At 43.7% G+C, this 23,232-nt stretch overlaps 1 protein-coding gene across 7 annotated transcripts in view; it reads right to left on the bottom strand.

Annotated features, from left to right (window-relative positions):
* LOC134356084 (aryl hydrocarbon receptor-like) overlaps window positions 1–23,232 on the bottom strand; it is a 96,119-nt gene that overhangs the window by 11,818 nt on the left and 61,069 nt on the right. For 5 of the 7 annotated variants that reach the window (XM_063066659.1, XM_063066662.1, XM_063066658.1 and 2 more), the window contains 2 exons: window positions 16,551–16,750; window positions 306–412 (listed from right to left, as the gene is read on the bottom strand). In XM_063066659.1, coding sequence (XP_062922729.1) covers window positions 306–412; window positions 16,551–16,750 — 307 coding nt within the window. Of the gene's footprint in view, window positions 1–125; window positions 218–305; window positions 413–16,550; window positions 16,751–23,232 lie in introns of all 7 variants that reach the window. The other 2 variants (XR_010020278.1, XR_010020277.1) reach the window with 1 other exon arrangement.

Genomic DNA, 23,232 nt, shown 5'->3' with positions numbered 1-23,232 from the left:
TTGAGCTCCTCCTTGACCTCTACACGCCCTCACGTACTTGTACACTCAACACTGATCTCCGAGTCCTTCATATTCTTTTCCTTAGTATATACTGAACATTGGAGAGAAGATGACTTGGCACTCACCCACTTGGTTATTGAATGGGAAACCAACTTTCCAAGCCCACACAAGCTGAGTAGTTATTTGAAAGGGGTCACTTGTCGAAAAAACTGTAGAGCTGAAGGTGTGAGAGGAGAAATGCAAGGTTGGGGTTGGGGTTGAAAACCATCACAGGAGAAAGAGAATAGGTTAAACCTTAAACTTACTTTTCAGGTGGTTCTCAGCACAGTAAAGCAAATCTTGGGAGTGAATGAACTGGTAACCTGTGTGCATCTGTAGCTGCGACTCTGTCCAGCCCAGAACCAGACTCGTTCTACAACAGAAACAAAAACTTTCGATAAATTAGTGCAGTTCTAAAAATTCTCAGCGCTATTGCTACTGAAGTGTCCCGATCATCAGGGTACAACGGCGGGTGAGCACCCTGGTTGTATTTCAGCTGGGTTAATTTTTTATATATCAGAATAGACTTTATTCATAATAAAACATTATTTACAAGAATAAACCATGCAATGCCCTTTCATTCCCACACTCATAAACAATGCTTTAAGCAATGTTTGATTACATTCCTTAAAACAAAGAGGACTCACGTGGCTCCCTCACGAAGTACATGACTATAATAATTGAGGGGCTTCCTCACCCAGCTCGGCCCCTCCTGTCCAGTAGCAGAAGAAGCGGTTACGTGGTGGCTGTACCAAGCTTCAGTATGCCCCAAAGCACGTAGCCCTGCAGCCTGGATCGTGCCAGTTCAGTAGCGTTCAGGTTCAAGTTTTACTGTCACTCAACCACACACTCGTATACAGCTAAATGAAACATCGTTCCTTCAGGGCCATGGTGCAAGAACACAGTACATACAATCAAATGTAGCATTTATAGTGACAATCCAGCACATGCAGTCACAAAACAATACTAGCACAAGTCCCTGAGTGGCCTGGCTAAAGGCCGATACAAAGTATGAGTTGCATGTTTATGTAAACCAGTATAAGGTTCTCCTTCAGACATCTCGACACTCTACCAGAACACATAAAAGTTGCTGGTGAACGCAGCAGGCCAAGCAGCATCTCTAGGAAGAGGTACAGTCAATGTTTCGGGCCGAGACCCTTCATCAGGACTAACTGAAAGAAGAGCCAGTAAGAGATTGAAAGTGGGAGGGGGAGGGGGAGATCCAAAATGATAGGAGAAGACAGGAGGGGGAGGGATGGAGCCAAGAGCTGGACAGTTGATTGGCAAAAGGGATATGAGAGGATCATGGGACAGGAGGCCCAGGGAGAAAGAAAAGAGGGAGGGGGGAAAAAGCCCAGAGGATGGGCAAGGGGTATAGTGAGGGAGACAGAGGGAGAAAAAGGAGAGAGAGAAAAAGAATGTGTGTATGTAAATAAATAACGGATGGGGTACGAGGGGGAGGGGGGGCATTAGCGGAAGTTTGAGAAGTCAATGTTCAAAGTCTACCAGAACAATAAGCTTCAGGCAGACCAAAGGGTGTCTTTCACCAAGGTGATGATCTGCCAGCAGCACTCAATGTCCATCTTCATGTATGTCCCTGGGAACAGCCCGTAGATCAGAGATGAACCGTGACCATTGGCTCTTGCATCTTTCTGTCTGGTGCTTTGAGAAAGCAGAAAAGCAACAAGAGAAACGTTTCTCACTTGTGTAACAGTAGAAACCACCCTTTACAGATGAGCCACCTTATCCACAATTAACAGTTTTCCCTTTAAATTCTTGATCATGTTGTGAGTGGGCACTGTGGTCGGCATTGACTGGTTGGGCCGAAGGGCTTGTGTCTGCACTGTCTTACTCTATGACTCTATGATACAGTGGTCCACACAGAACAGGAACTGCTGGGATTGCTCCAAGCTACCAACTTCAGAAAATTTAAAAATCTGCTCTTGTTAGATATCTGATACAAGGAATGGAGACACTGGAGATTCTTGAAATCTTGATTAACACCCACAAATGCAGGAGTGCAGGGGTGCAATACTGGCACCCACAACCTACTTTTAAGGACTCAAACTCATATTTTTGGTATTATTTACTTTTTTGTGCACATATTTATTTAATTTGCAGAATATGTCTTCCTTTCCACATTCCTTTCCCTTGTCAGTCTTTGCTTATGCATAGTTTTTTCCATAAATTCTATTGTACTTATTTATTTTTTTGTACTGTAAAAAGGTCTGCAGGGTAGTGTCATTGAAGTTCCTTCAATGTCAAATAAATGAACTTAATTTGACTTTGAACTCAGCAGGTCAGGCAGCATCTATGGAGGGAAATGACCAATCAGTGTTTTGGGCCAAGACTTTTCATCAGGACTGGAAAGGGAGGAGGTAGTAGTCAGGAACAGAGGTGGGGGATGCGGAGCTGTACAAGTCAGGTGAGAGGGAAGGTAGGTGGGTGGGGGAGGAGGGATGACATGAGAAGCTGAGAGGTAAAGGGTTGAAGAGGAATTTGACAGGAGAGGACAGTGCAATAAAGGGAAGGAACCAAGAGAAGTGGGCAGGTCATGAGAGCAGAGGAAGGGAATAAGAACGAGAAACAATTAACATTTTGGGTCAAGTGTCCTCTGTTAAAGGGTTGCTGGCCTGAAATTCTCACTGTTTCTCACTCCATTAGTGCTGCCTTACCAGCAAAGTGTGTCAAACATTTTCTGTCTTGAGTTCGACTTCAGCCTCAGCACTGACTATAAAGACTCAGAGTCAACTGCTCTTGATTAGCATCTCCCCCTTCACTCTCATTGTTGAACAACTCAGAATTAATCTAAGTGCAAGATCATAACATGTGTGACCTCAGTGTTCATCAGATAAAATCACAGCAGCGTCGATGTTAGCTAGGGTCTGACAGAGCCAAACCTGACCAAGAGGATGAAAAAGTCTTCTCGACCTTGGCCTCACCAACCTTTCTACTTTGGGTGCCAACAGTGTGGTTAGAGCTGACTGTCGCACAGATCATGTGGATGCAGAGACCCCTCCTCCACCCTGTTGTGCTAAAGAATACAGACTCAGAATAGATCTGGCAATTCTATTTCCTCGGGATGCTGAAGAAATTCAGCATGTCTCAACAACTCTTACCGGTTTTTATCGATGCATTATAACAAACATTCTGTCTGGATGCAAAAGGCCTGGTATGGCAACTGCTCTGCACCTGACCGCAAGAAAATCCAGCAAGTTTTGGACACAGCACAGCACAGCACATTGACAGAAACACGTCTTCCCTCTGTGGACTCCATCTATACATCTTGCTGCATCGGCATAATCAAAGACCCCACCCACCACAGACATTTTCTCTTCTCCCCTCTCTTTGGGCAGAAGATTCAGAGTGTTAGAACTCCGGTCTATTCTGAGGTTGGCCAGTAGGGACATAGTCCCCCAAGGGATTTTTTTCCAAACTGTTATTGATCATTGACTGCACGTGTTCCTGATTAACATTTGTGTATTTAAACCCTGCTTCTTGTACCTTATTTTGCTCAGTCTTTGGGTGAGCTGTGGCTTTTGGGAAGTCTGCTTACAGCCTGCCATTTCTGGATCTTATTTGTGCATCAAGATATTGGTGTTTGGATTACTGCAGTTTTCAGTTAGACCAGTTGCCTTTTTTTGCCCAGCCCTGTTTTTTGCTTACCTTGGCTTAAAGAAAGTACAACTTGTTCTAGAATCTGCACATCAACTCCTGTCTGCATAATGGTTTCTGCAATTGGCTCCATTTGCAGTCCTCTGTGGTACAATGGTAGCGTGCTGGACTTTCAACCCAGTGACCTGATCACTGTATCTTGGTACATGAGACAATAATAAACCAAAGCCATAAAAATATACAAGTTAGGAGCTAGGCATCCATGCAGCTGATCTGTCCTACACTTCAATTGATATCTTCACAACCCAACTTACAGGCACCTCAGCACTTGCAGTTTGCCTTCCATGTCAGACACCATCCTGAGTTGGGGATATATCACAATTCTTTTATCATTGCATGGAATGCCCAACCCACCAGCTGGTTGCAGGCACCATTGCCAGGTGTAAAGGAGTGACTCAGTGCAGTATTCTCTTAGAGAATTAGCAGTGAGCAATAAAACCTGCCCAAATCCGAAACTAGGAAGCAAAACTTGCAATGGGCTGGGGGAGTGGGATGGTACAAAATTAAATGGCCTTTGATAATTTAGAACACACAACCTCACAGCACAGTACAGGCCCTTCAGTCCACGATATTGTGTTGACCTTTTAACCTATTCCAAGATCAATCTAACCCTTTCCCCATACATAGCCCTCCATTTTTCTATCACCCAGCTGCCTATCTAAGAGTTCCATAAACATATCTAATGTATTTGTCTGCCACCATCTCTGGCAGAATATTTCATGTGCCCACACTCCCTGTGTAAAAAAGAAATATATCTGACATCCCCCTTCTCTTTCCTCCAATTGGCTTAAAATTATAGCCCTTCGTTTTAGCTATTTCCACTCTGAAAAAAAGTTTCTGGCTATCTACTCAAACTATACCTCTTAGCATCTAAGCAACATACATCAAAGTTGCTGGTGAATGCAGCAGGCCAGGCAGCATCTCTAGGAAGAGGTGCAGTCGATGTTTCAGGCCGAGACCCTTCGTCAGGACTAACTGAAGGAAGAGTGAGTAAGCACCTTTTCCTACAGATGCTGCCTGGCCTGCTTGCATTCACCAGCAACTTTAATGTATGTTGCTTGAATTTCCAGCATCTGCAGAATTCCTGTTTTTTTTCCTCTTAGCATCTATTAGTCTCTTATCACATTTAAAACAAATGTTCATTGGATTACAAAATATCCCCATCTCCTTCACTCTATTACCAATTCCAAGCTCCCCCACCAAAAAAAAAGTGGCAGTAACATCCCCAAGTGGTCATTATTCAACATTGGTCTAGTGAGAGCTGCCAGGATGCTTAGCTTTTGGCTAATTCCTTACAGCGCATCAATGATGCTTCCCTTAATACTAGCTTTATATGGACGATCCCTCCTTAATATTAATATTAGCCTCGACACAGTGGAATATGGTATATGATGATACAGTGATGATATTCCAGAAGTGACTATAACACCAGGTGTAATGATTAAACAAGTTCAAGGTCGAAATTAATTGTCATTCAACTACTCATAGGAAAAGCAAAACAGTGTTGACCATAAGATATAGCAGCAGAAGTAGGCCATTCGGCCCATCGAGTCTGCTCCACCATTCAATCATGGGCTGATCCAATTCTTCCAGTCATCCCCACTCCCCTGCCTTCTCCCCATACCCTTTGATGCCCTGGCTAATGAAGAACCTATCTTTGCCTTAAATGCACCCAATGACTTGGCCTCCACAGCCGCTCGTGGCAACAAATTCCACAGATTTACCATCCTCTGACTAAAGTAATTTCTCCGCATCTCTGCTCTAAATTGACGTCCTTCAATCCTGAACTCATGCCCTCTTGTCCTAGCCTCCCCTACCGTGGGAAATAACTTTGCCATATCTAATCCATTCAGGCCTTTCAACATTCAGAATGTTTCTACGAGGTCCCCCCTCATTCTCCTGTTCCATTGGGCCAACAGTACCAACAGTCACACACAGCATACAGCATATAGAGCACATATAATTATGATCGGAGACAAATATATATTTACTATATACATAAAATAATAACATAGCCCAAGTCCCTGTGTCATGGTCTATAGATTAAAGGAACATGAATGTTGCCCTGGAACCATGTTTCTGCAAGAACAAGATACAGCAGATCCTCATTTCGCACAATTGTAGCCGCAGAGAAATGCAATCTAGCTGGTCTTCCTGGGAGTGAACACCAGAGAGCAGCAGCCTCCAGTGTATGTGGTATGTGAAATAGAAATATAACATTAGTTATTGTCACCATGAATCTATGGATTGTAGTAAAAGTTCTTCTAGTTCGATAATGCCCTTTCAGGAAGGAAATTTAACCCCAGCCCTTCAGTGTCTGCGAGGTGCTTCAGGACATTGTGGAAGCCACTCTGTAAATACAAGTCATTCCCTTCTTCCTTCATCTTCTAGATCGATACTGGGATGTTACACAGTCTGTTAGATTTCCTCAGCTATTAGCCCACCTTCAAACATAAGAACATAAGTCAACCTTGGTTCTAACTGTGAATCTTGTTATGAGCAGCAGGAACACCAGATCTGCATTGAGCTAAGCAAAAAACATTTCACTTGAGTTTTGATGGTAAATAAACAATGCGTATTTAATGAAAAGAGCACCAAAATGAACCTCTATGAAAGTTGAGGAAGTGCCCTCACCTCTCCAGCTTTGTAGAGTAGTACAGAACTTCACTTCGTTGGGAAAACATTAATATAAATCTCCAGAGGTGGTGGTTAGCTGTCCAGAGATGAAACTGAGGCAGCCAAATGGGAATGCAATCAATAATATCAGCACTGCGGCAGGAAAGACAAGCAATGACCTCACTCTCTGCATCATTTCAAATGTGACAGACACACAGAACTGATGGGAATGGCTACAGTCCAATAGCAGTATGCAAGGGATACCAGAGGGCAGTGAGTCATTAGAAACATTGAATTCTGGGCTGGGAGGTGGTGTGACTAGGAAAGCACAATTGATTGGAATATATTTTGATTTATTTGGAGGCACAACATGGTAACAGGCCCTTCTGGCCCAATGACCATGCCCTGCCCAATTACACCTATGTGACCAACCCTTTGGAATGCTCACATGGGTCGCAGAGAGAACGTACAGACAGTGGCAGGAATTAAATCCGGGTCACTGGTGCCGAAATCGCATTATGCTAACCACTACTCTACCATGCTAGCCTGAATCATCTGAACAAGTGAATGGAAAAAAAAGCAGAACAAAAAATATATACATTTTTAAAATTATAATTTAAATGGTTACGAAACTTTCCACAATTTATAGTTGTGCACATGACAATAGAATCTCCTTGACTTGACTGATAGCATTGGCGAGAGTACAAAGGAGATTCACCGGGACATTGCTTGGGATGTGACAGTTTACTTAAGAAAGACTAGAGAGACTCTTACTGGAATGTAGGAGGTTAAGAAGAGGCATGATTGAGGTACAGTATAAAATTACGAGGGGTGGATGCAGAATTTCCTAAAAGTTAACGTACAGGTTGAGTTGGTGGTAATCAATGTTGGCATTCACTTCAGGAGGACTAAAATATGAAAGCAAGGATGTATTGCTGAGGTTTTTTCAGGCATTGATCACACACTATTTGGAGTACTGTGAACAGTTTTGGTCCCAATATCTAAGAAAGGATGTGTTGGCATTGGAGAGGGTCCAGAGGCAGATAACAAGAATGATTCTGTGAAAGAAAGGGTTAGAGTCTGAGAATGTCTAACATTTGATGGCTCTGGGCCTGTACTCACTGGAGTTTTGAATTTGCTGGGGTGGGGGGTGGGGGAGATGTCATTGAAATCTATTGAATATTGAAAGGTCTCAATAGAGTGGACATGGAGAGGAAGTTTCCTATAGTAGGTGAGACTAGGACCAGAGGCCACAACCTCAGAATAGAAGGATATCCCTTTGGAACAAAGATGAAAAGGAATTTCTTCAGCCAGAGGGTGGTGAATCTTTGGAATTCATTGCCACAGATGGCTGTGAAGGCTGTCATTGGGTATATTTAAAGTGGAGGTTGATAAGTTCTTGATTAGTCAGGGTGTCAAAGGAGAATGAGGCTGAGAGGGAAAATAAATCAGCCATGATGGAATGGCGGAGTAGCCTTGATGGGCTAAATGACCTAATTCTGCTCCTATGTATTAAAGTCTTATGGTCCAGACAAAGTGAGAGAGCATAGGGCAAGGGGGAAAAGATTAAGAAGGGATCTGAGAGGCACTCAGAAATTGGTGAGAGTGGTGGAAGTTGGGTCACTGCCAGCATTTAGATGAGAACCAGATCATTTAGACATGGAGGGCGATGGGCCAAATGCTGGGAAATAGGTTTAATATGGAAGGATCCCCATTGGTCAGCATGGATGAGTTGGGCTGAATGGCCTGTTTCCATTCTGTACCATTTTACATTTGTGTGAGCATCAACATGCCTTGCCGCATTGCCATTGTCACACCAATATGTTAGGCAGGTTCCAGAAACCATCAATTTTTAAAAAGTGCAAAGTTTATAAATGTACTAGATTCAGATTTATTTATCACATGTACATCAAAATATACAGTGTAATGCCTCATTTGCATTAACAACCAACACACCCAAGGATGTACTGGGGCAGCCCACAGGTGAACAGATAGAGAAAGCAGGATCTCCCAGTGGCCACACATTTTAATTCCATGTCCCATTCCCATTCTGATATGTCTGTCCACGGCCTCCTCTACTGTAAAGATGAAGCCACACTCAGGTTGGAGGAACAACATCTTATATTCCGTCTGGGTAGCCTCCAAACTGATGGCATGAACATTGACTTCTCTAACTTCCGCTAATGCCCCACCTCCCCTTCGTACCCCATCCGTTACTTATTTATATACACACATTCTTTCTCTCTCTCTCCTTTTTCTCCCTCTGTCCCTCTGACTATACCCCTTGTCCATCCTCTGGGTTTTTTCCCCCCCTCCCACTTTTCCTTCTCCCTGGGCCTCCTGTCCCATGATCCTCTCATATCCCTTTTGCCAATCAACTGTCCAGCTCTTGGCTCCATCCCTCCCCCTCCTGTCTTCTCCTATCATTTTGGATCTCCCCCTCCCCCCCCTTTCAAATCTCTTATTAGCTCTTCCTTCAGTTAGTCCTGACGAAGGGTCTCGGCCCGAAACGTCGACTGTACCTCTTTCTAGAGATACTGCCTGGCCTGCTGCGTTCACCAGCAACTTTGATGTGTGTTGCTTGAATTCCCAGCATCTGCAGAATTCCTTGTGTTATAGTTTGTATCATGTTGGATGAATTACAGGTGTCCCCCGCTTTTCGAACGTTCGTTTTATGAAACCTCACTGTTACGAAAGACCTACATTAGTACCCCGTTTTCGCTTTCAGATGGTGTTTTCACTGTTACGAAGAAAGGCAGCGTTGCGATAAAAAATCAGCACGCGATAAAAGGCAGCACGCTTTTAATAAAAATGATAAAAATCAGCCCGAGCAGCCACTCTCCCCCAGATTTGGAACGGCATTGCTTAATCACGTTGCATTGAGCAGCCGTTAGCAAGGTGAGTTCTAAAGTGTCGGAAAAGCCTGAAAGAGCTCGTAAGGGTGTTACACTTAGCATAAAACTAGACATAATTAAGCGTTTCGATCATGGTGAACGAAGCAAGGACAAAGTGAGTTTGGCTTGTGGAAGCTGATGAAGACGATGTTGAAGAGGTTTTGGCATCCCATTACCAAGATCTGATAGATGAAGAGCTGATGCAATTGGAAGAGGAAAGGATAACAATCAAAACCGAATGCAGTAGCGAAAGTTAAGTAACTGCGTGAGATTTTCGCTGCAATGATAAATTACGACTTTAATTTTGAAAGGGTACGTAGGTTTGGGGGATATTTGCAAGATGGTTTGAGTACTTACAAAGAACTGTATGATAGAAAAATGCACGGGGCTCAGCAGTCAAGCAAGCCTTCCACATCAGCCACAGCAGATGACGAACCTCGACCTTCGACATCGAGGCGGGCAGTCATAGGAGAAGATGAGCTGCCTGCCCTGATCGACGATGAGATGACACCCCCGTGTCCCACCACCCCAACCCCCGGTCCCCAGACAGATACTGTACTGATTTGCAGAGAATGCAGCGGTAGCCGGGAGGCACACAGCACATCTTTAAGAAAAAAGCCGAAATAAACATGCTAATTAATTAGGTGCCACCTGATCTGACCTCTGATCTGGGCCGACATTTACATGCTGGGCAGCACCTAATTAATTAGCATGTTTATTTTGGCTTTTTTCTTAAAGGTGTGCTGTGTGCCTCCCAGCTACCGCTGCGTTTTTCACAGCAATGTATCGGGTTGGCGGCCCGGAGGGTGGGGGCCACTGCACCACCCCAGCCTGTGATGACTCAGTCTAACACACCATCATCAGTGTGCTCGGCGCTGTCCTGATTCTGGTAAGTGATACTACACTGTACATACATTATTTCTACTTTATATAGGCTGTGTATTTTTATGCGTTATTTGGTAGATTTGGCAGCTTCATAGTTTAAAGGTTACTGGAGAGAGTGTTTTTGCCAAGAGCGCTTGCGTGAGATTTTCGCTACGGAGATCTGTGCAGGCAATTGTAGAGAAGTATTTCTACTTTATATAGGCTGTGTATTTATCATATCATTCCTGCTTTTACTATATGTTACTGTTATTTTAGGTTTTGTGTGTTATTTGGCATGATTTGGTAGGTTATTTTTGGCTCTGCAAACACTCACAAAATTTTCCCAAATAAATAAATGGTAATTGCTTCTTCACTTTACGACATTCCGGCTTACGAACCATTTCATAGGAAGCTTCGGATGGTGGGGGAAACCTGTATTTCTATTTTTCCCTTCTGATTCACCTTTAACCCTCTAACCATCAGGCAGATGCAACAGAGCCAGTAGTACAGCTTTCAACCCTGAATTCCTCTCCATAAACCCCGCTAAGTTCCTCCCGCCTTCAAGGTCCTCTCCAAATTGCCCAATCAAAGACTTGCTTAGCAGCTCCAATTTAAGCTCTTGCAACTCAAGTCATTTTTTCTCTGTTCTATTTGCTGTTTCAAAATATTCACAACAATAATTGTTTTTCTTATGAAAATCTTGTGTTTAAAATTATAAATAGAATGATTGCAATATTTTCTAATATTCAACTTATTGTTGATTTAAGAATGATAATAATAACAGAGCAGTCAGCCAATGGGCTCGTTGGCTCTATGCCGGCTTCAATAAGAGCAACCCCATCAGTAAAACTCCAGTAATCCTACACTCTCAGGATTGTGCCAATGCCAGATTGGCAGAATTTCTAGACTAAAGAAAGATTAGCTTTATGTTACATGTACAGTGAAACATCAAATCATAGGTGAAATGAGTCTTTAGCGTCAATGACCAACACATAGAAACCATAGAAAAACTACACCACAGAAACAGGCCTTTTGGCCCTTCTTGGCTGTGCTGAACCATTTTCTGCCTAGTCCCACTGACCTGCACACGGACCATATCCCTCCATACACCTCCCATCCATGTATCTGTCCAATATATTCTTAAATGTTAAAAAAGAACCCGCATTTACCACCTCGTCTGGCAGCTCATTCCATACTCCCACCACTCTTTGTGTGAAAAAGCCCCCCTTAATGTTCCCTTTAAACTTCTCCCCCCTCACACTTAACCCATGTCCTCTGGTTTTTTTTCTCCCCTTGCCTCAGTGGAAAAAGCCTGCTTGCATTCACTCTATCTATACCCATCATAATTTTATATACCTCTATCAAATCTCCCCTCATTCTTCTACACTCCAGGGAATAAAGTCCCAACCTATTCAACCTTTCTCTGCAACTGAGTTTCTCAAGTCCTGGCAACATCCTTGTAAACCTTCTCTGCACTCTATCAACCTTATTTATATCTTTCCTGTAATTTGGTGACCAAAACTGAACACAATACTCCAGATTCGGCCTCACCAATGCCTTATACAACCTATTCATAACATTCCAGCTCTTATACTCAATACTTTGATTAATAAAGGCCAATGTACCAAAAGCTCTCTTTACGACCCTATCTACCTGTGACGCCACTTTTAGGGAATTTTGTATCTGTATTCCTAGATCCCTCTGTTCCACTGCACTCCTCAGTGCCTTACCATTTATCCTGAATGTTCTACCTTGGTTTGTCCTTCCAGAGTGCAATACCTCACACTTGTCTGTATTAAACTCCATCTGCCATGTTTCAGCCCATTTTTCCAGCTGGTCCAAGTCCCTCTGCAAGCTTTGAAAACCTTCCTCACTGTCCACTTCACCTCCAATCTTTGTATCATCAGCAAATTTGCTGATCCAATTTACCACATTATCATCCAGATCATTGATATAGATGACAAATAACAATGGACCCAGCACTGATCCCTGTGGCACACCACCAGTCACAGGCCTCCACTCTGAGAAGCAATTCTCCACTACCACTCTCTAGCTTCTTCCATTAAGCCAATGTCTAATCCAATTTACCACCTCTCCAGGTATACCTAGCGACTGAATTTTCCTAACTAACCTCCCATGCGGGACCTTGTCAAAGGCCTTACTGAAGTCCATGTAGACAACTTCCACTGCCTTCCTTTCATCCACTTTCTTGGTAACCTCCTCGAAAAACTCCAATAGATTGGTCAAACATGACCTACCACGCACAAAGCCATGTTGACTCTCCCTAATAAGTCCCTATCTATCCAAATGCTTGTAGATTCTGTCTCTTAGTACTCCCTCCAATAACTTACCCACTGCAGACGTCAAATTTACCAGCCTATAATTTCCCGGATTACTTTTCGATCATTTTTTGAACAACAGAACAACATGAGCCATTCTCCAATCCTCCGGCACCTCACCCATAGACACCGACATTTTAAATATATCTGCCAGGGCCCCTGCAATTTCAACACTAGTCTCCTTCAAGGTCCGAGGGAATACCCTGTCAGGTCCTGGGGATTTATCCACTTTAATTTGCCTCAAGATAGCAAGCACCTCCTCCTTTTCAATCTGTACAGTTTCCATGATCTCACTACTTGTTTCCCTTAATTCCATAGACTTCATGCCAGTTTCCTTAGTAAATACAGATGCAAAAAACCCATTTAAGATCTCCCCCATTTCTTTTGGTTCCGCACATAGCCGACCACTCTGATCTTCAAGAGGACCAATTTTATCCCTTACAATCCTTTTACTCTTAATATACCTGTAAAAGCTCTGGATTATCCTTCACTTTGACTGCCAAGGCAACCTCATGTCTTCTTTTAGCCCTCCTGATTTCCTTCTCAAGTATTTTCCTGCATTTTTCATACTCCTCAAGCACCTTATTTACTCCGTGTTTCCTATACATGTCATACAACTCCCTCTTCTTCTTTATCAGAGTTGCAATATCCCTTGAGAACCAAGGTTCCTTATTCCTATTCACTTTGCCTTTAATCCTGACAGGAACATACAAGCTCTGCACTCTCAAACTTTCTCCTTTGAAGGCTTCCCACTTACTAATCACATCCTTGTCAGAGAACAACCTGTCCCAATCCATGCTTTTTAGATCCTTTCTCATTTCTTCAAATTTGGCCTTCTTCCAGTTTAGAACCTCAACCCTAGGAGCAGACCATCTTTATTCTAATGGTGTTATGATCACTGGAACCAAAGTGCTCCCCTACGCACACTTCCGATACTTGTCCTAACTCGTTTCCTAATAGGAGATCTAATATTGCATCCCCTCTAGTTGGTACCTCTATATATTGATTTAGAAAACTTTCCTGAACACATTTTATAAACTCTAACCCATCTAGACCCCTAACAGTATGGGAGACCCAATCAATATGTGGAAAATTAAAATCCCCTACCACCACAACTTTATGTTTCCTGCAGTTGCCTGCTATCTCTCTGCAGATTTGCTCCTCCAACCATAAGGACTCAGTAGACAAGCCCTCTAATCTGTCCTGCCTGAGCACTGCTGTAACATTTTCCCTGACAAGCAATGCTATCCCCCCACCTTCCATTCCTCTGCCTCTATCACATCTGAAACATCGGAACCCTAGAATATTAAGCTGCCAGTCCTGCCCCTCCTGTAGCCAAGTTTCACTAATTGCTGTAACGTCATAATTCCACATGTCAATCCACGCCCTCAACTCGTCTGCCTTCCCCGCAATACTCCTAGCATTGAAATATATACACCTCAGAAGATTTTTACCACCACTCACAACCTTTCTATTAGCGGATTTGCTTGAACTTTTAACATCATTTATTTTCGCCCCAGCCACACTGTCAGCTCTGGCACTCTGGTTCGCATCCCCCTACAAATCTAGTTTAAAGCCTCCCAATAGCACTAACAAACCTCCCTGATATCCAAGGATGTGCTGGGAATCATGGTTCTGGCGCAAATGTAATTTACTGACCCTAATCTGTACATCTGTGGGAGAAAACCAGAGCACCCAGAGGAAACCCACAAGGGCACAGGGAGAACATACAAGCTCCTTACTGACTGTAGTGGAATTGAACCCAGGTCAATGGTGCTTAATAGTGTTATGCTAACCAGCCGGTGGTGTAGAGGCGAGTGGTCCTGTGTTGAGCATCGAACTAGCAACTCGAACTCATAAAAACAGACAAAAATGCGAAAGGATCAGTAAAGTTGTCACCCAATGTGCCACAAGGCATGGAAAGGAACAAAAAAAAAACCCAACCACTACACTACCGTTCTGCTTCTATTGGACAACACTCCTGGTAACGTTTAAACACACTTACATTTCACTATTTTTAAATGTGTTGCACAGGAGTGCAATCAATTTTCCGGTGTACCCAAGGAGAGCAGATAGAACACAAGCAGTCCAGGCCTTTAGTTCTGGCTGCAAACTCACAAGACAAAAGACCATAAGAATTCGAGCAGAATTAGTTCATTTGGCTTATTGAGTCTGCTCTGCCGTTCCATCATGGCTGATTTACTATCCCCCTCATCCCCACTCTCCTGCACATCTGCATGAAACACTGTCATAGGAAAGCAGCATCCATCACCAGAGAACCACACCACCCAGGCCATGCTCTCAGGTAGAATATATATAGGAACCTCAGGACTCGCACCATCAGGTTCAGGAACAGTTATTACCCCATAACCATCAGGCTCTTGAACAAATGGGAATAACTTCACTCAACTTCACCTGCCCCATCACTGAGATGTTCCCACAGCCTATGATCTCAATTTAAGGACTCTTTATCTTGTTATTTACTGCTATTTATATTTATTGCTATTTATTTATATTTGCATTTGAACAGTTTGTTGTCTTCTGCACTCTGGTTGATCTTTCATTGATCCTGTTATAGTTACTATTCTATAGATTTGCTGAGCATGTCCACAAGGAAATGAATCTCAGGGTTGTATATGGTGACATATATGTACTTAGATAATAAAATTTACTTTTGAACTTTGAACTTTGTAACCATACTAATCAAGAATCTATCAAACTCTATTTTAAATATACACAATGACCTAGGTAGTCCCCACAACCGTCTGTGGCAATGATTCACCAACCTCTAGATAAAGAAATTCCTTCTCATCTTTGTTCTAAAGGGACGTCCTTGTATTCTGAGGCTGTGCCCTCTGGTCCTAGACTCCCTCACTGTAGGAAACAGCTTCTCCTATTCCAAATGGCCAAAGATGATTGGGGGATCTCTAGCAGGGATGATGGCAGAACAACACTGGCTGGAGTTTCTGGGAGCAATTTGGAAAATGAGGAATAGAATCCAGCCTCATTCCAGAACCCATTCCTGTCTGTGGCTGCACACCCAGCCCATAGACCGGACTCTGGCTTCAGCAATGCTCCTCCTTTCACTCTCGACCCATGACTCTCCCTCTGGGCGAAAGCGAGGCAGGTTCCAGACCATCCAAATTTCCAAATAATCAGTTGCTGGTTATCAGGAGTTTTACTCTCCCCCTCTTTACCTCCTGTAGCTCTGTACCCCCAAAACCAAAACCTTACACATGCCAGTCAACTCCCATTTGATTCTTTTGCCACGAACCTACAGAAAGGGATAAGTTGCAGAGGCCAGTTAACCTACCAGCCCAACCAAGGGATGTGGGGGCACTGCAGTGCAACCAGAGAAGAGACCGAAAAAGAACATTCAAACTATGTCCTAGGTATGTACAACGTAGCTCCTTCCCCTTTGTCATTAGATAAATGAACACCACCTCATTATTCTTCTTTTACACTATTTATTTATTACTCAACTTATGGTGTTCTAATTTTTGTGTCTTGCACTGTACTGCTGCCACGGAAAAACAAATTACAAGACTTATGTCAGTGATGATAAACCTGATTCTGATTATGCCTGAGGTCAGGGTTGGCCCTGGAACCCTGGTACTGTGAAGCAGCAGTACTAACTGCTATGCCTCCATTCGACCAAAAGCCTTGCTGGAGATATACTCCCACTCATTTATTTAGCTAATGTTCCCTGTTCTCTGGGGGGGGGGGGGGAGTGGTCAGTTTGCCAAGTCTTGTTGAGAATCAGTTCCACGGGTCATGTTCATCATTTCGTCCAAGTACCATCCAGGAAGGGACCATCTTCTAACCAGACTAAATACTTCCGTGAGACGTGCATAATAATCTTTCCCGCAGGCAAACTCATTTTGTTCCCTGTTAATTTTAGTTTATTGAGATAAAGGGAAATACTATATCATCACCCAGCTCAGGTCAGTTAATATACCCTGAAATGAGTATCTTTGTGGACTTCATCAGATTTTCTTGATAAGCCAAATGAAAAAGTGATAGTGAAGAATAACACAAACATCTAAACACTTCAGTCTGTTGAGAGCAACACTTACTTACACAGGTGAAACAGCAAAAAAAGAGCAAATGCAGTACCACTCACTTTGTGTCACATGACAAGATCGTGTAGTCCAGTTTATGCTTTGTTTTAAAGTACAGGCTTATGGTTCGGATCTCCAGCGGTATCTGGGGCCAGAGAGGGACAGCGACCGCAAAAAGAGCCAACTGGGGAGCCAGCGGACTGCTATTTTCTGAACCTTCCTGCCCATGCAGCAATTTCAACCTCCCACTGAAGTGCAATGCCTGATGGAATTCAGAGACAGAAATTAACTACATAAAAAAATCCCACAAGATATAATTTGTAGAATCTTAAATTAATGAGAAAGTGCAGAAGTGGGCTGAGAAGTGGAAGATGGAGTTCAACCAGGAGAAGTGTGAGGTGGTTCACTTTGGAAGGACAAACTCCAAGGCAGAGTACAAAGTAAATGGCAGGATACTTGGTAGTGTGGAGGAGCAGAGGGATCTGGGGGTACATGTCCACAGATCCCTGAAAGTTGCCTCACAGGTGGATAGGGTAGTTAAGAAAGCTTATGGGGTGTTAGCTTTCATATGTCGAGGGATAGAGTTTAAGAGTCGCGATGTAATGATGCAGCTCTATAAAACTTTGGTTAGGCCACACTTGGAGTACTGTGTCCAGTTCTGGTTGCCTCACTATAGGAAGGATGTGGAAGCATTGGAAAGGGTACAGAGGAGATTTACCAAGATGCTGCCTGGTTTAGAGAGTATGCATTATGAACAGAGATTAAGGGAGCTAGGGCTTTACTCTTTGGAGAGAAGGAGGATGAGAGGAGACATGATAGAGGTGTACAAGATAATAAGAGGAATAGATAGAGTGGATAGCCAGTGCCTCTTCCCCGGGGCACCACTGCTCAATAAAAGAGGACATGACTTTAAGGTAAGGGGTGGGAAGTTCAAGGGGGATATTAGAGGAAGGTTTTTTACTCAGAGAGTGGTTGGTGCGTGGAATGCACTGCCTGAGTCAGTGGTGGAGGCAGATACACTAGTGAAGTTTAAGAGACTGCTGGACAGGTATATGGAGGAATTTAAGGTGGGGGGTTATATGGGAGGCAGGGTTTGAGGGTCGGCGCAACATTGTGGGCCAAAGGGCCTGTACTGTTCTGTACTATTCTACATTCTATGTTCTATTACAGAGATATGTTTAAGTCATGGAGATCTATTCCACATAAGCACATACCCTAACACATTGGACATACTCCTTTTTCTCAGAGAAAGAGATTTAGTATATTACTAAAGACTCTAGCAAATTTCTACAGGTGTACTGTAGAAAGTATTCTCTCTGGTTGTATCGCCCTCTGGTATGAAGGGGCCACTGCACAGGATCAGAAAAAATTAGATAGATGTAAACTCAGCCAGTCCCATCATGAGCATTCACCTCCCCAGCATTGAGGACATCTTCAAAAGGCGATGTCTCAAAAGGGCGTATCTATTATTAAGGAACCCCACTACCCTGGACATGCCGACTTCTCATTAGTACCTTCAGAAAGGAGGTACAGGAGCCTAAAGACACAAACTGAACAAATTAGGAACAGCATCTTCGGGCCGGCTGGTGGGGCAATGACATCGGTGCTGAACCCGGAGCGGAGGTTCGCGGGTTCGAAACCAGTCGGGTTCCCTCCCGAGTACGCTTTCCATCCGTGCCGGGTTGAGTGTCAAGATCGCAACTCGACCTCGTAAAATAAAGGGAAAAATACTGCAAAAATGTCTGTGTAAGGAGCGGCACGCCACACAGTCTCTCCCGTGCTCCGCGCCTTGAAAAAAGCCATGAAAAAGACATCATCACGGACTCACGCACACACATGCACCCACAGACGCACAGACTCGCAAGCACACAGGGACACTCCAAAAAAAAAAAGGAACAGCATCTTCCCCTCCGCCATCAAATTTCAATTAACCCATGAACACTACCTTACTGCTTTTGCTCTCTTTTTAAAAATAAACCTGAGAGGCACCTTTTGCACACAGAGAGTGGTGGGTATATGCAATGACCTGCTGAGGCAGGGAGAACAAGTTCACGGGTAGAAAAGGTTTTGAGCGACAGTGCAAATGGGACTAGCTTAGATGGGTATCCTGGTTTGTCTGATAGGTCCTATTTTGTGCTCTTTAACTCCATGACTCTATAAAGTCTGGTTAGTATACTCTAGCACATGCCTTCCCATGATTTTGTGGATTAAGACATTGCCCATGTCCAGTGTAACTCAGACAAGGGACTGCAGGTATTGGAATCTGGAATATTATCATTCTGCTCAAGGGACTCAGTGGGTCGGGCAGCACCTGTGGTGGGAAAGGAATTGGCAATATCTCACTTGGAAACTTTGTATTGGAATCAAGTCTTAGTTTCCTTACATTAAAATGCAGATTATGGCCTGCAAACTCCTTGCTGGTAACCTGTTGTAGGTATTCTCTAGTGGTCCAATTGTCCAGGAAGTCTTGAGTCAGTTTCAACTCTGTTAATCTACATGTAAGGTGTTTGAATTCTTTTTGGCAAGGATAAAGTCAAAGATTAGCTTTACTTATCACATGTACATCAAAACAAACTGTGAAATGCATCAACAAGGATGGTGCTGGGGGCAGCCCGCAAGTGCCAACATAGAGTGCCCACAATTCACTAACCCTAACCCATACATCTTTGCAATGTGGGAGGGAAACCAGATAAACCCACAGGATCAGGGGGAGAATGTACAAACTCCTTACAGACAGTAGTGGAAATCGAGCCCCAATCTTACAGCTGGTGCTGAACCCTAACCCACTGTGGTATCACTAAGGGAGAGAGAAAACTCATCAGATATCTTCCTCACCATCTCTATGCTGAGAGCCTACTGGTCAGCAAGAGGAGTGGCAACACCAGACATGGTCCATATCAGACACAGACTTTGCTTCCCCCCAATAGCCCGCAGAATCAGCCAGCAATTACTCTCCATGCAGATGATAGAAACCTCTTGCAGTAACTAACCAAAATGGGATACAATTTCAAAAACTCACACATTAATACATTGGAGCTGGCAGGATAGCACAATAAAAACATGCTAGTGAAATTACACTAAGCTACTGAAAGCTCCTGTAGTAGGAGTGAACTCGGGCATACATGGCCCTGGAACTTCCAGCCTTGGCCAGCAGAGGGTGCTACCACCTGCAGCTTTGGCAGCAGTGGAGGCTTGGAACCAAAGACTGGGGTAAATCAGAGAACAAGTGAAAAGCATTTCCAAACCTCAGAGGCTATGTAAGTGGCGGTTGCAGCAACTTGTGCTGTCCTTGTATGTCTACTTGGAGTTAGTGAAGGTGCATGACTGACAAAGATATAGACCCTCCCCACATGTGAGCAACCAAGAGGGCAAAGAGATTTTAATTCCACTTCCCACTCCAACATGTCAATCCATGGCCTCCTCTACTGTCGTGATGAGGCCACACTCAGGTTGGAGGAGCAACACCTTATATTCCGCCTGGGTAGTCTCCAACCTGATGGCATGAAGATCAATTTCTCAAACTTCCGGTATTGACCCCACCCCACCCCCCCACCATTTCCCCTCTTAACTTATCTGCTTACTTGCCCATCACGTCCCCCTGGTGCTCCTCCTCCTTTTCTTTCTTCCATGGCCTTCTGTCCTGTCCTATCAGATTCCCCCTTCCCCAGCCCTGTATCTTCCTCCTTGGAGCCATTCATCTGCACAAAGCACTTCTTACAACGAGGTCTCTCCTTCGAAAAGAATTCTGCGAGCATCCTCCCTTGTGCCTCGCTTCGCAGCTCCCACCAAAAGACCCCAAACCAGACTACTGTCCTTCAGAAGTCTCATCCAACTAGCTCTCTCGAATGCTCCATGGCATTCCACTGGGCAAAGTTACAACACATACCAAGACAACCCTGAGTGGCTGACACAACACTCCGAAGTTGAACAACATGGCTCCCATCTTTAGCCGAAGCCAAAACACTAGCAGGACACACCGCTTTTGCAGAAAACTGCTAAATAAATATTCCTCTCTGCATAGGAATAGAGATCTCAACCAGGGCATTACATGTCTCTACCTTCCCTCTGCTAGCCTGCAGGTCAGACTTGGGCAAGGTGTTTGGTGTCTGCCCCTCTCCCAATCAGGGCCTCCCATGAAGCTATGGTAGCAGATGGTGGATGGTCATATGAGCAGCTGGTGCATATCACAAGTCCTGGTCATGTGACCACTGATGCCAAGCAGACAATCGGAAAAATATTGATAATGGCTGGGCTACCATTTTTGTGAAGACACTGCCCAGAAGGCAATGGCAAACTATTTACATAGAAAATTTTGCCAAGAACAATCATAGTCATGGGACCATGATCACCCATGTCATACAACACGGCACATAATGATCATAAGACCATAAGACAAAGGAGCAGAAGTCGGCCATTTGGCCCATCGAGTCAGCTCCGCCATTTTATCACAAGCTGATCCATTCTCCCATTCAGTCCCACTCCCCCACCTTCTCACCATAACCTGGCTACTCAGATACCTATCAATCTCTGCCTTAAATACACCCAATGACTTGGCCTCCACTGCTGCCCGTGGCAACAAATTCCATAGATTCACCACCCTCTGACTAAAAAAAATTTCTTGCATTTCTGTTCTGAATGGGCGCCCATGATGGGATGATGTTGATGGTGGTGGGGATGGCTTTTCCTGAGATGGATTAAGCTGTATCAACCGCTTTCTATAGACTTTTCCATTCCTGGGCATTGGTGTTCCCATGCCAGTCAACACCAAACAAGACAATTCCAAAACCCAGCACCCCACAACTGAAAGTTTCTTCTCCACTCATTGGTTGTCTGTCAGTCTTTATTTATGTATATTTTCTTATAAATTCTACTGTATTTTTATTTTCCTGTAAACACTCGCAATAAAATGAATCAGTGACATATATGGTGGCATATACATACTTTGATAATAAATTTAATTTGAATTGATTTAGTACTCTGAGCCAATACTTTCTAAAGCCTAGAAGTATATTGGGCAATCTGATTCACTTTAATCCACTCGCAACTTTTAAATGAATAAATTTTTAAAAAAGCGTTTGTCCAGGTTGTATTTTTGGTTTAGAAAGCTTTTCTCAAACTGCATGGGTATTTCTTACATCAGTGGTGGGAAATCTATTGGACAGGATTTATGAGCATTGGGAGAAGCATAGGAATAGTCAACATGGCTTTGTGGATGGCAAAAACCAAGTGCCTCACGAGCCTAATTTAAAGTTTTGAAGGAAACCACAAAACAAAATGGTGAAGATGGAGTGGTGGATGTGGTTCATAGAGATTTTTGTTAACGGTTTGACATGGAATCCCAGGGTAGGCTCAATCAGAAGGCAGGAAAACCACAAGGCATTCTACAAGTATGTGAAGAGCAAGAAGATAAGAAGTGAGAGAATAGGACCTATCAAGTGTGACAGTGGAAGACTGTATGCAACCGGAGGAGATAGCAGAGATACTTAATGAATACTTTGCTTCAGTATTCATTATGGAAAAGGATCTTAGCAATTGTAGGGATGACTTGGAGCAGACTGAAACGCTTGAGCATATAGATATTAAGAAAGAGGATGTGCTGGAGCTTTTAGAAAGCATTAAGTTGGATAAGTCACCAGGTCCAGGCGAGGAAGAGATTGCTGAGCCTCTGGCGATGATCTTTGTATCATCAATGGGGATGGAAGAGGTTCCGGAGGATTGGAGGATTGTGGATGTTGTTCCCTTAAGGGAGTACAGCCAGCCCAGGAAATTATAGACCAGTGAGTCCTACTTCGTGTCTTACGAGCCTGATTGGATTTTTTGAGGATGTGACTAAACACATTGATGAAGGTAGAGCAGTAGATGTAGTGTATATGGATTTCAGCAAGGCATTTGATATGGTATGCCATGCAAGGCTTATTGAGAAAATAAGGAGGCATGGCATCCAAGAGGACATTGCTTTGTGGATCCAGAATTGGCTTGCCCACAGATGTCAAAGAGTGGTTGTAGATGGGTCATATTCTGCATGGAGTTTGGTGACCAGTGGTGTGCCTCAGGGATCTGTTCTGGGACCCCTTCTCTTTGTGATTTTTATAAATGACCTGGATGAAGAAGTGGAGGAATGGGTTAGTAAATTTGCTGATGACACAAAGGTTGGGGGAGTTGTGGATAGTGTGGAGGGTTGTCAGAGGTTACAGCAGGACATCGATAGGGTGCAAAACTGGGCTGAGAAATGGCAAATGGAGTTCAACCCAGATAAGTATGAGGTGGTTCATTTTGGTAGGTCAAATATGATGGCAGAATATAGTATTAATGGTAAGATTCTTGGCAGTGTGGAGGATCAAAGGGATCTTGGGGTCCGAGTCCATAGGATGCTCAAAGCTGCTGCGTGGTTAAGAAGGCATACAGTGCATTGGCCTTCATCAACCATGAGATTGAGTTCAAGAGCCAAGGGGTAATGTTACAACGATAGAGGACCCTGGTCAGACCCCACTTGGAGTACTGTGCTCAGTACTGGTCGTCTCACTACAGGAAGGACGTGGAAACCATTGAAAGGGTGCAGAGAAGATTTACAAGGATGTTGCCTGGATTGGGGAGCATGCCTTATGAGAATAGGTTGAGTGAACTTGGCCTTTTTTCCTCGGAGTGACGGAGGATGAGAGGTGACCTGATAGAGTTGTATAAGATAATGAGAGGCATTGATCATGTACAGTTGAAGTCAGAAGTTTACATACACCTTAGCCAAAT

This window comes from Mobula hypostoma, chromosome 14, assembly GCF_963921235.1.
Source record: "Mobula hypostoma chromosome 14, sMobHyp1.1, whole genome shotgun sequence".
NCBI classification, from domain to species: Eukaryota; Metazoa; Chordata; class Chondrichthyes; order Myliobatiformes; family Myliobatidae; genus Mobula; species Mobula hypostoma.
The sequence above is the reverse complement of the archived record's forward strand: the minus strand, read 5'-3'. Positions and strand labels throughout refer to the sequence as shown.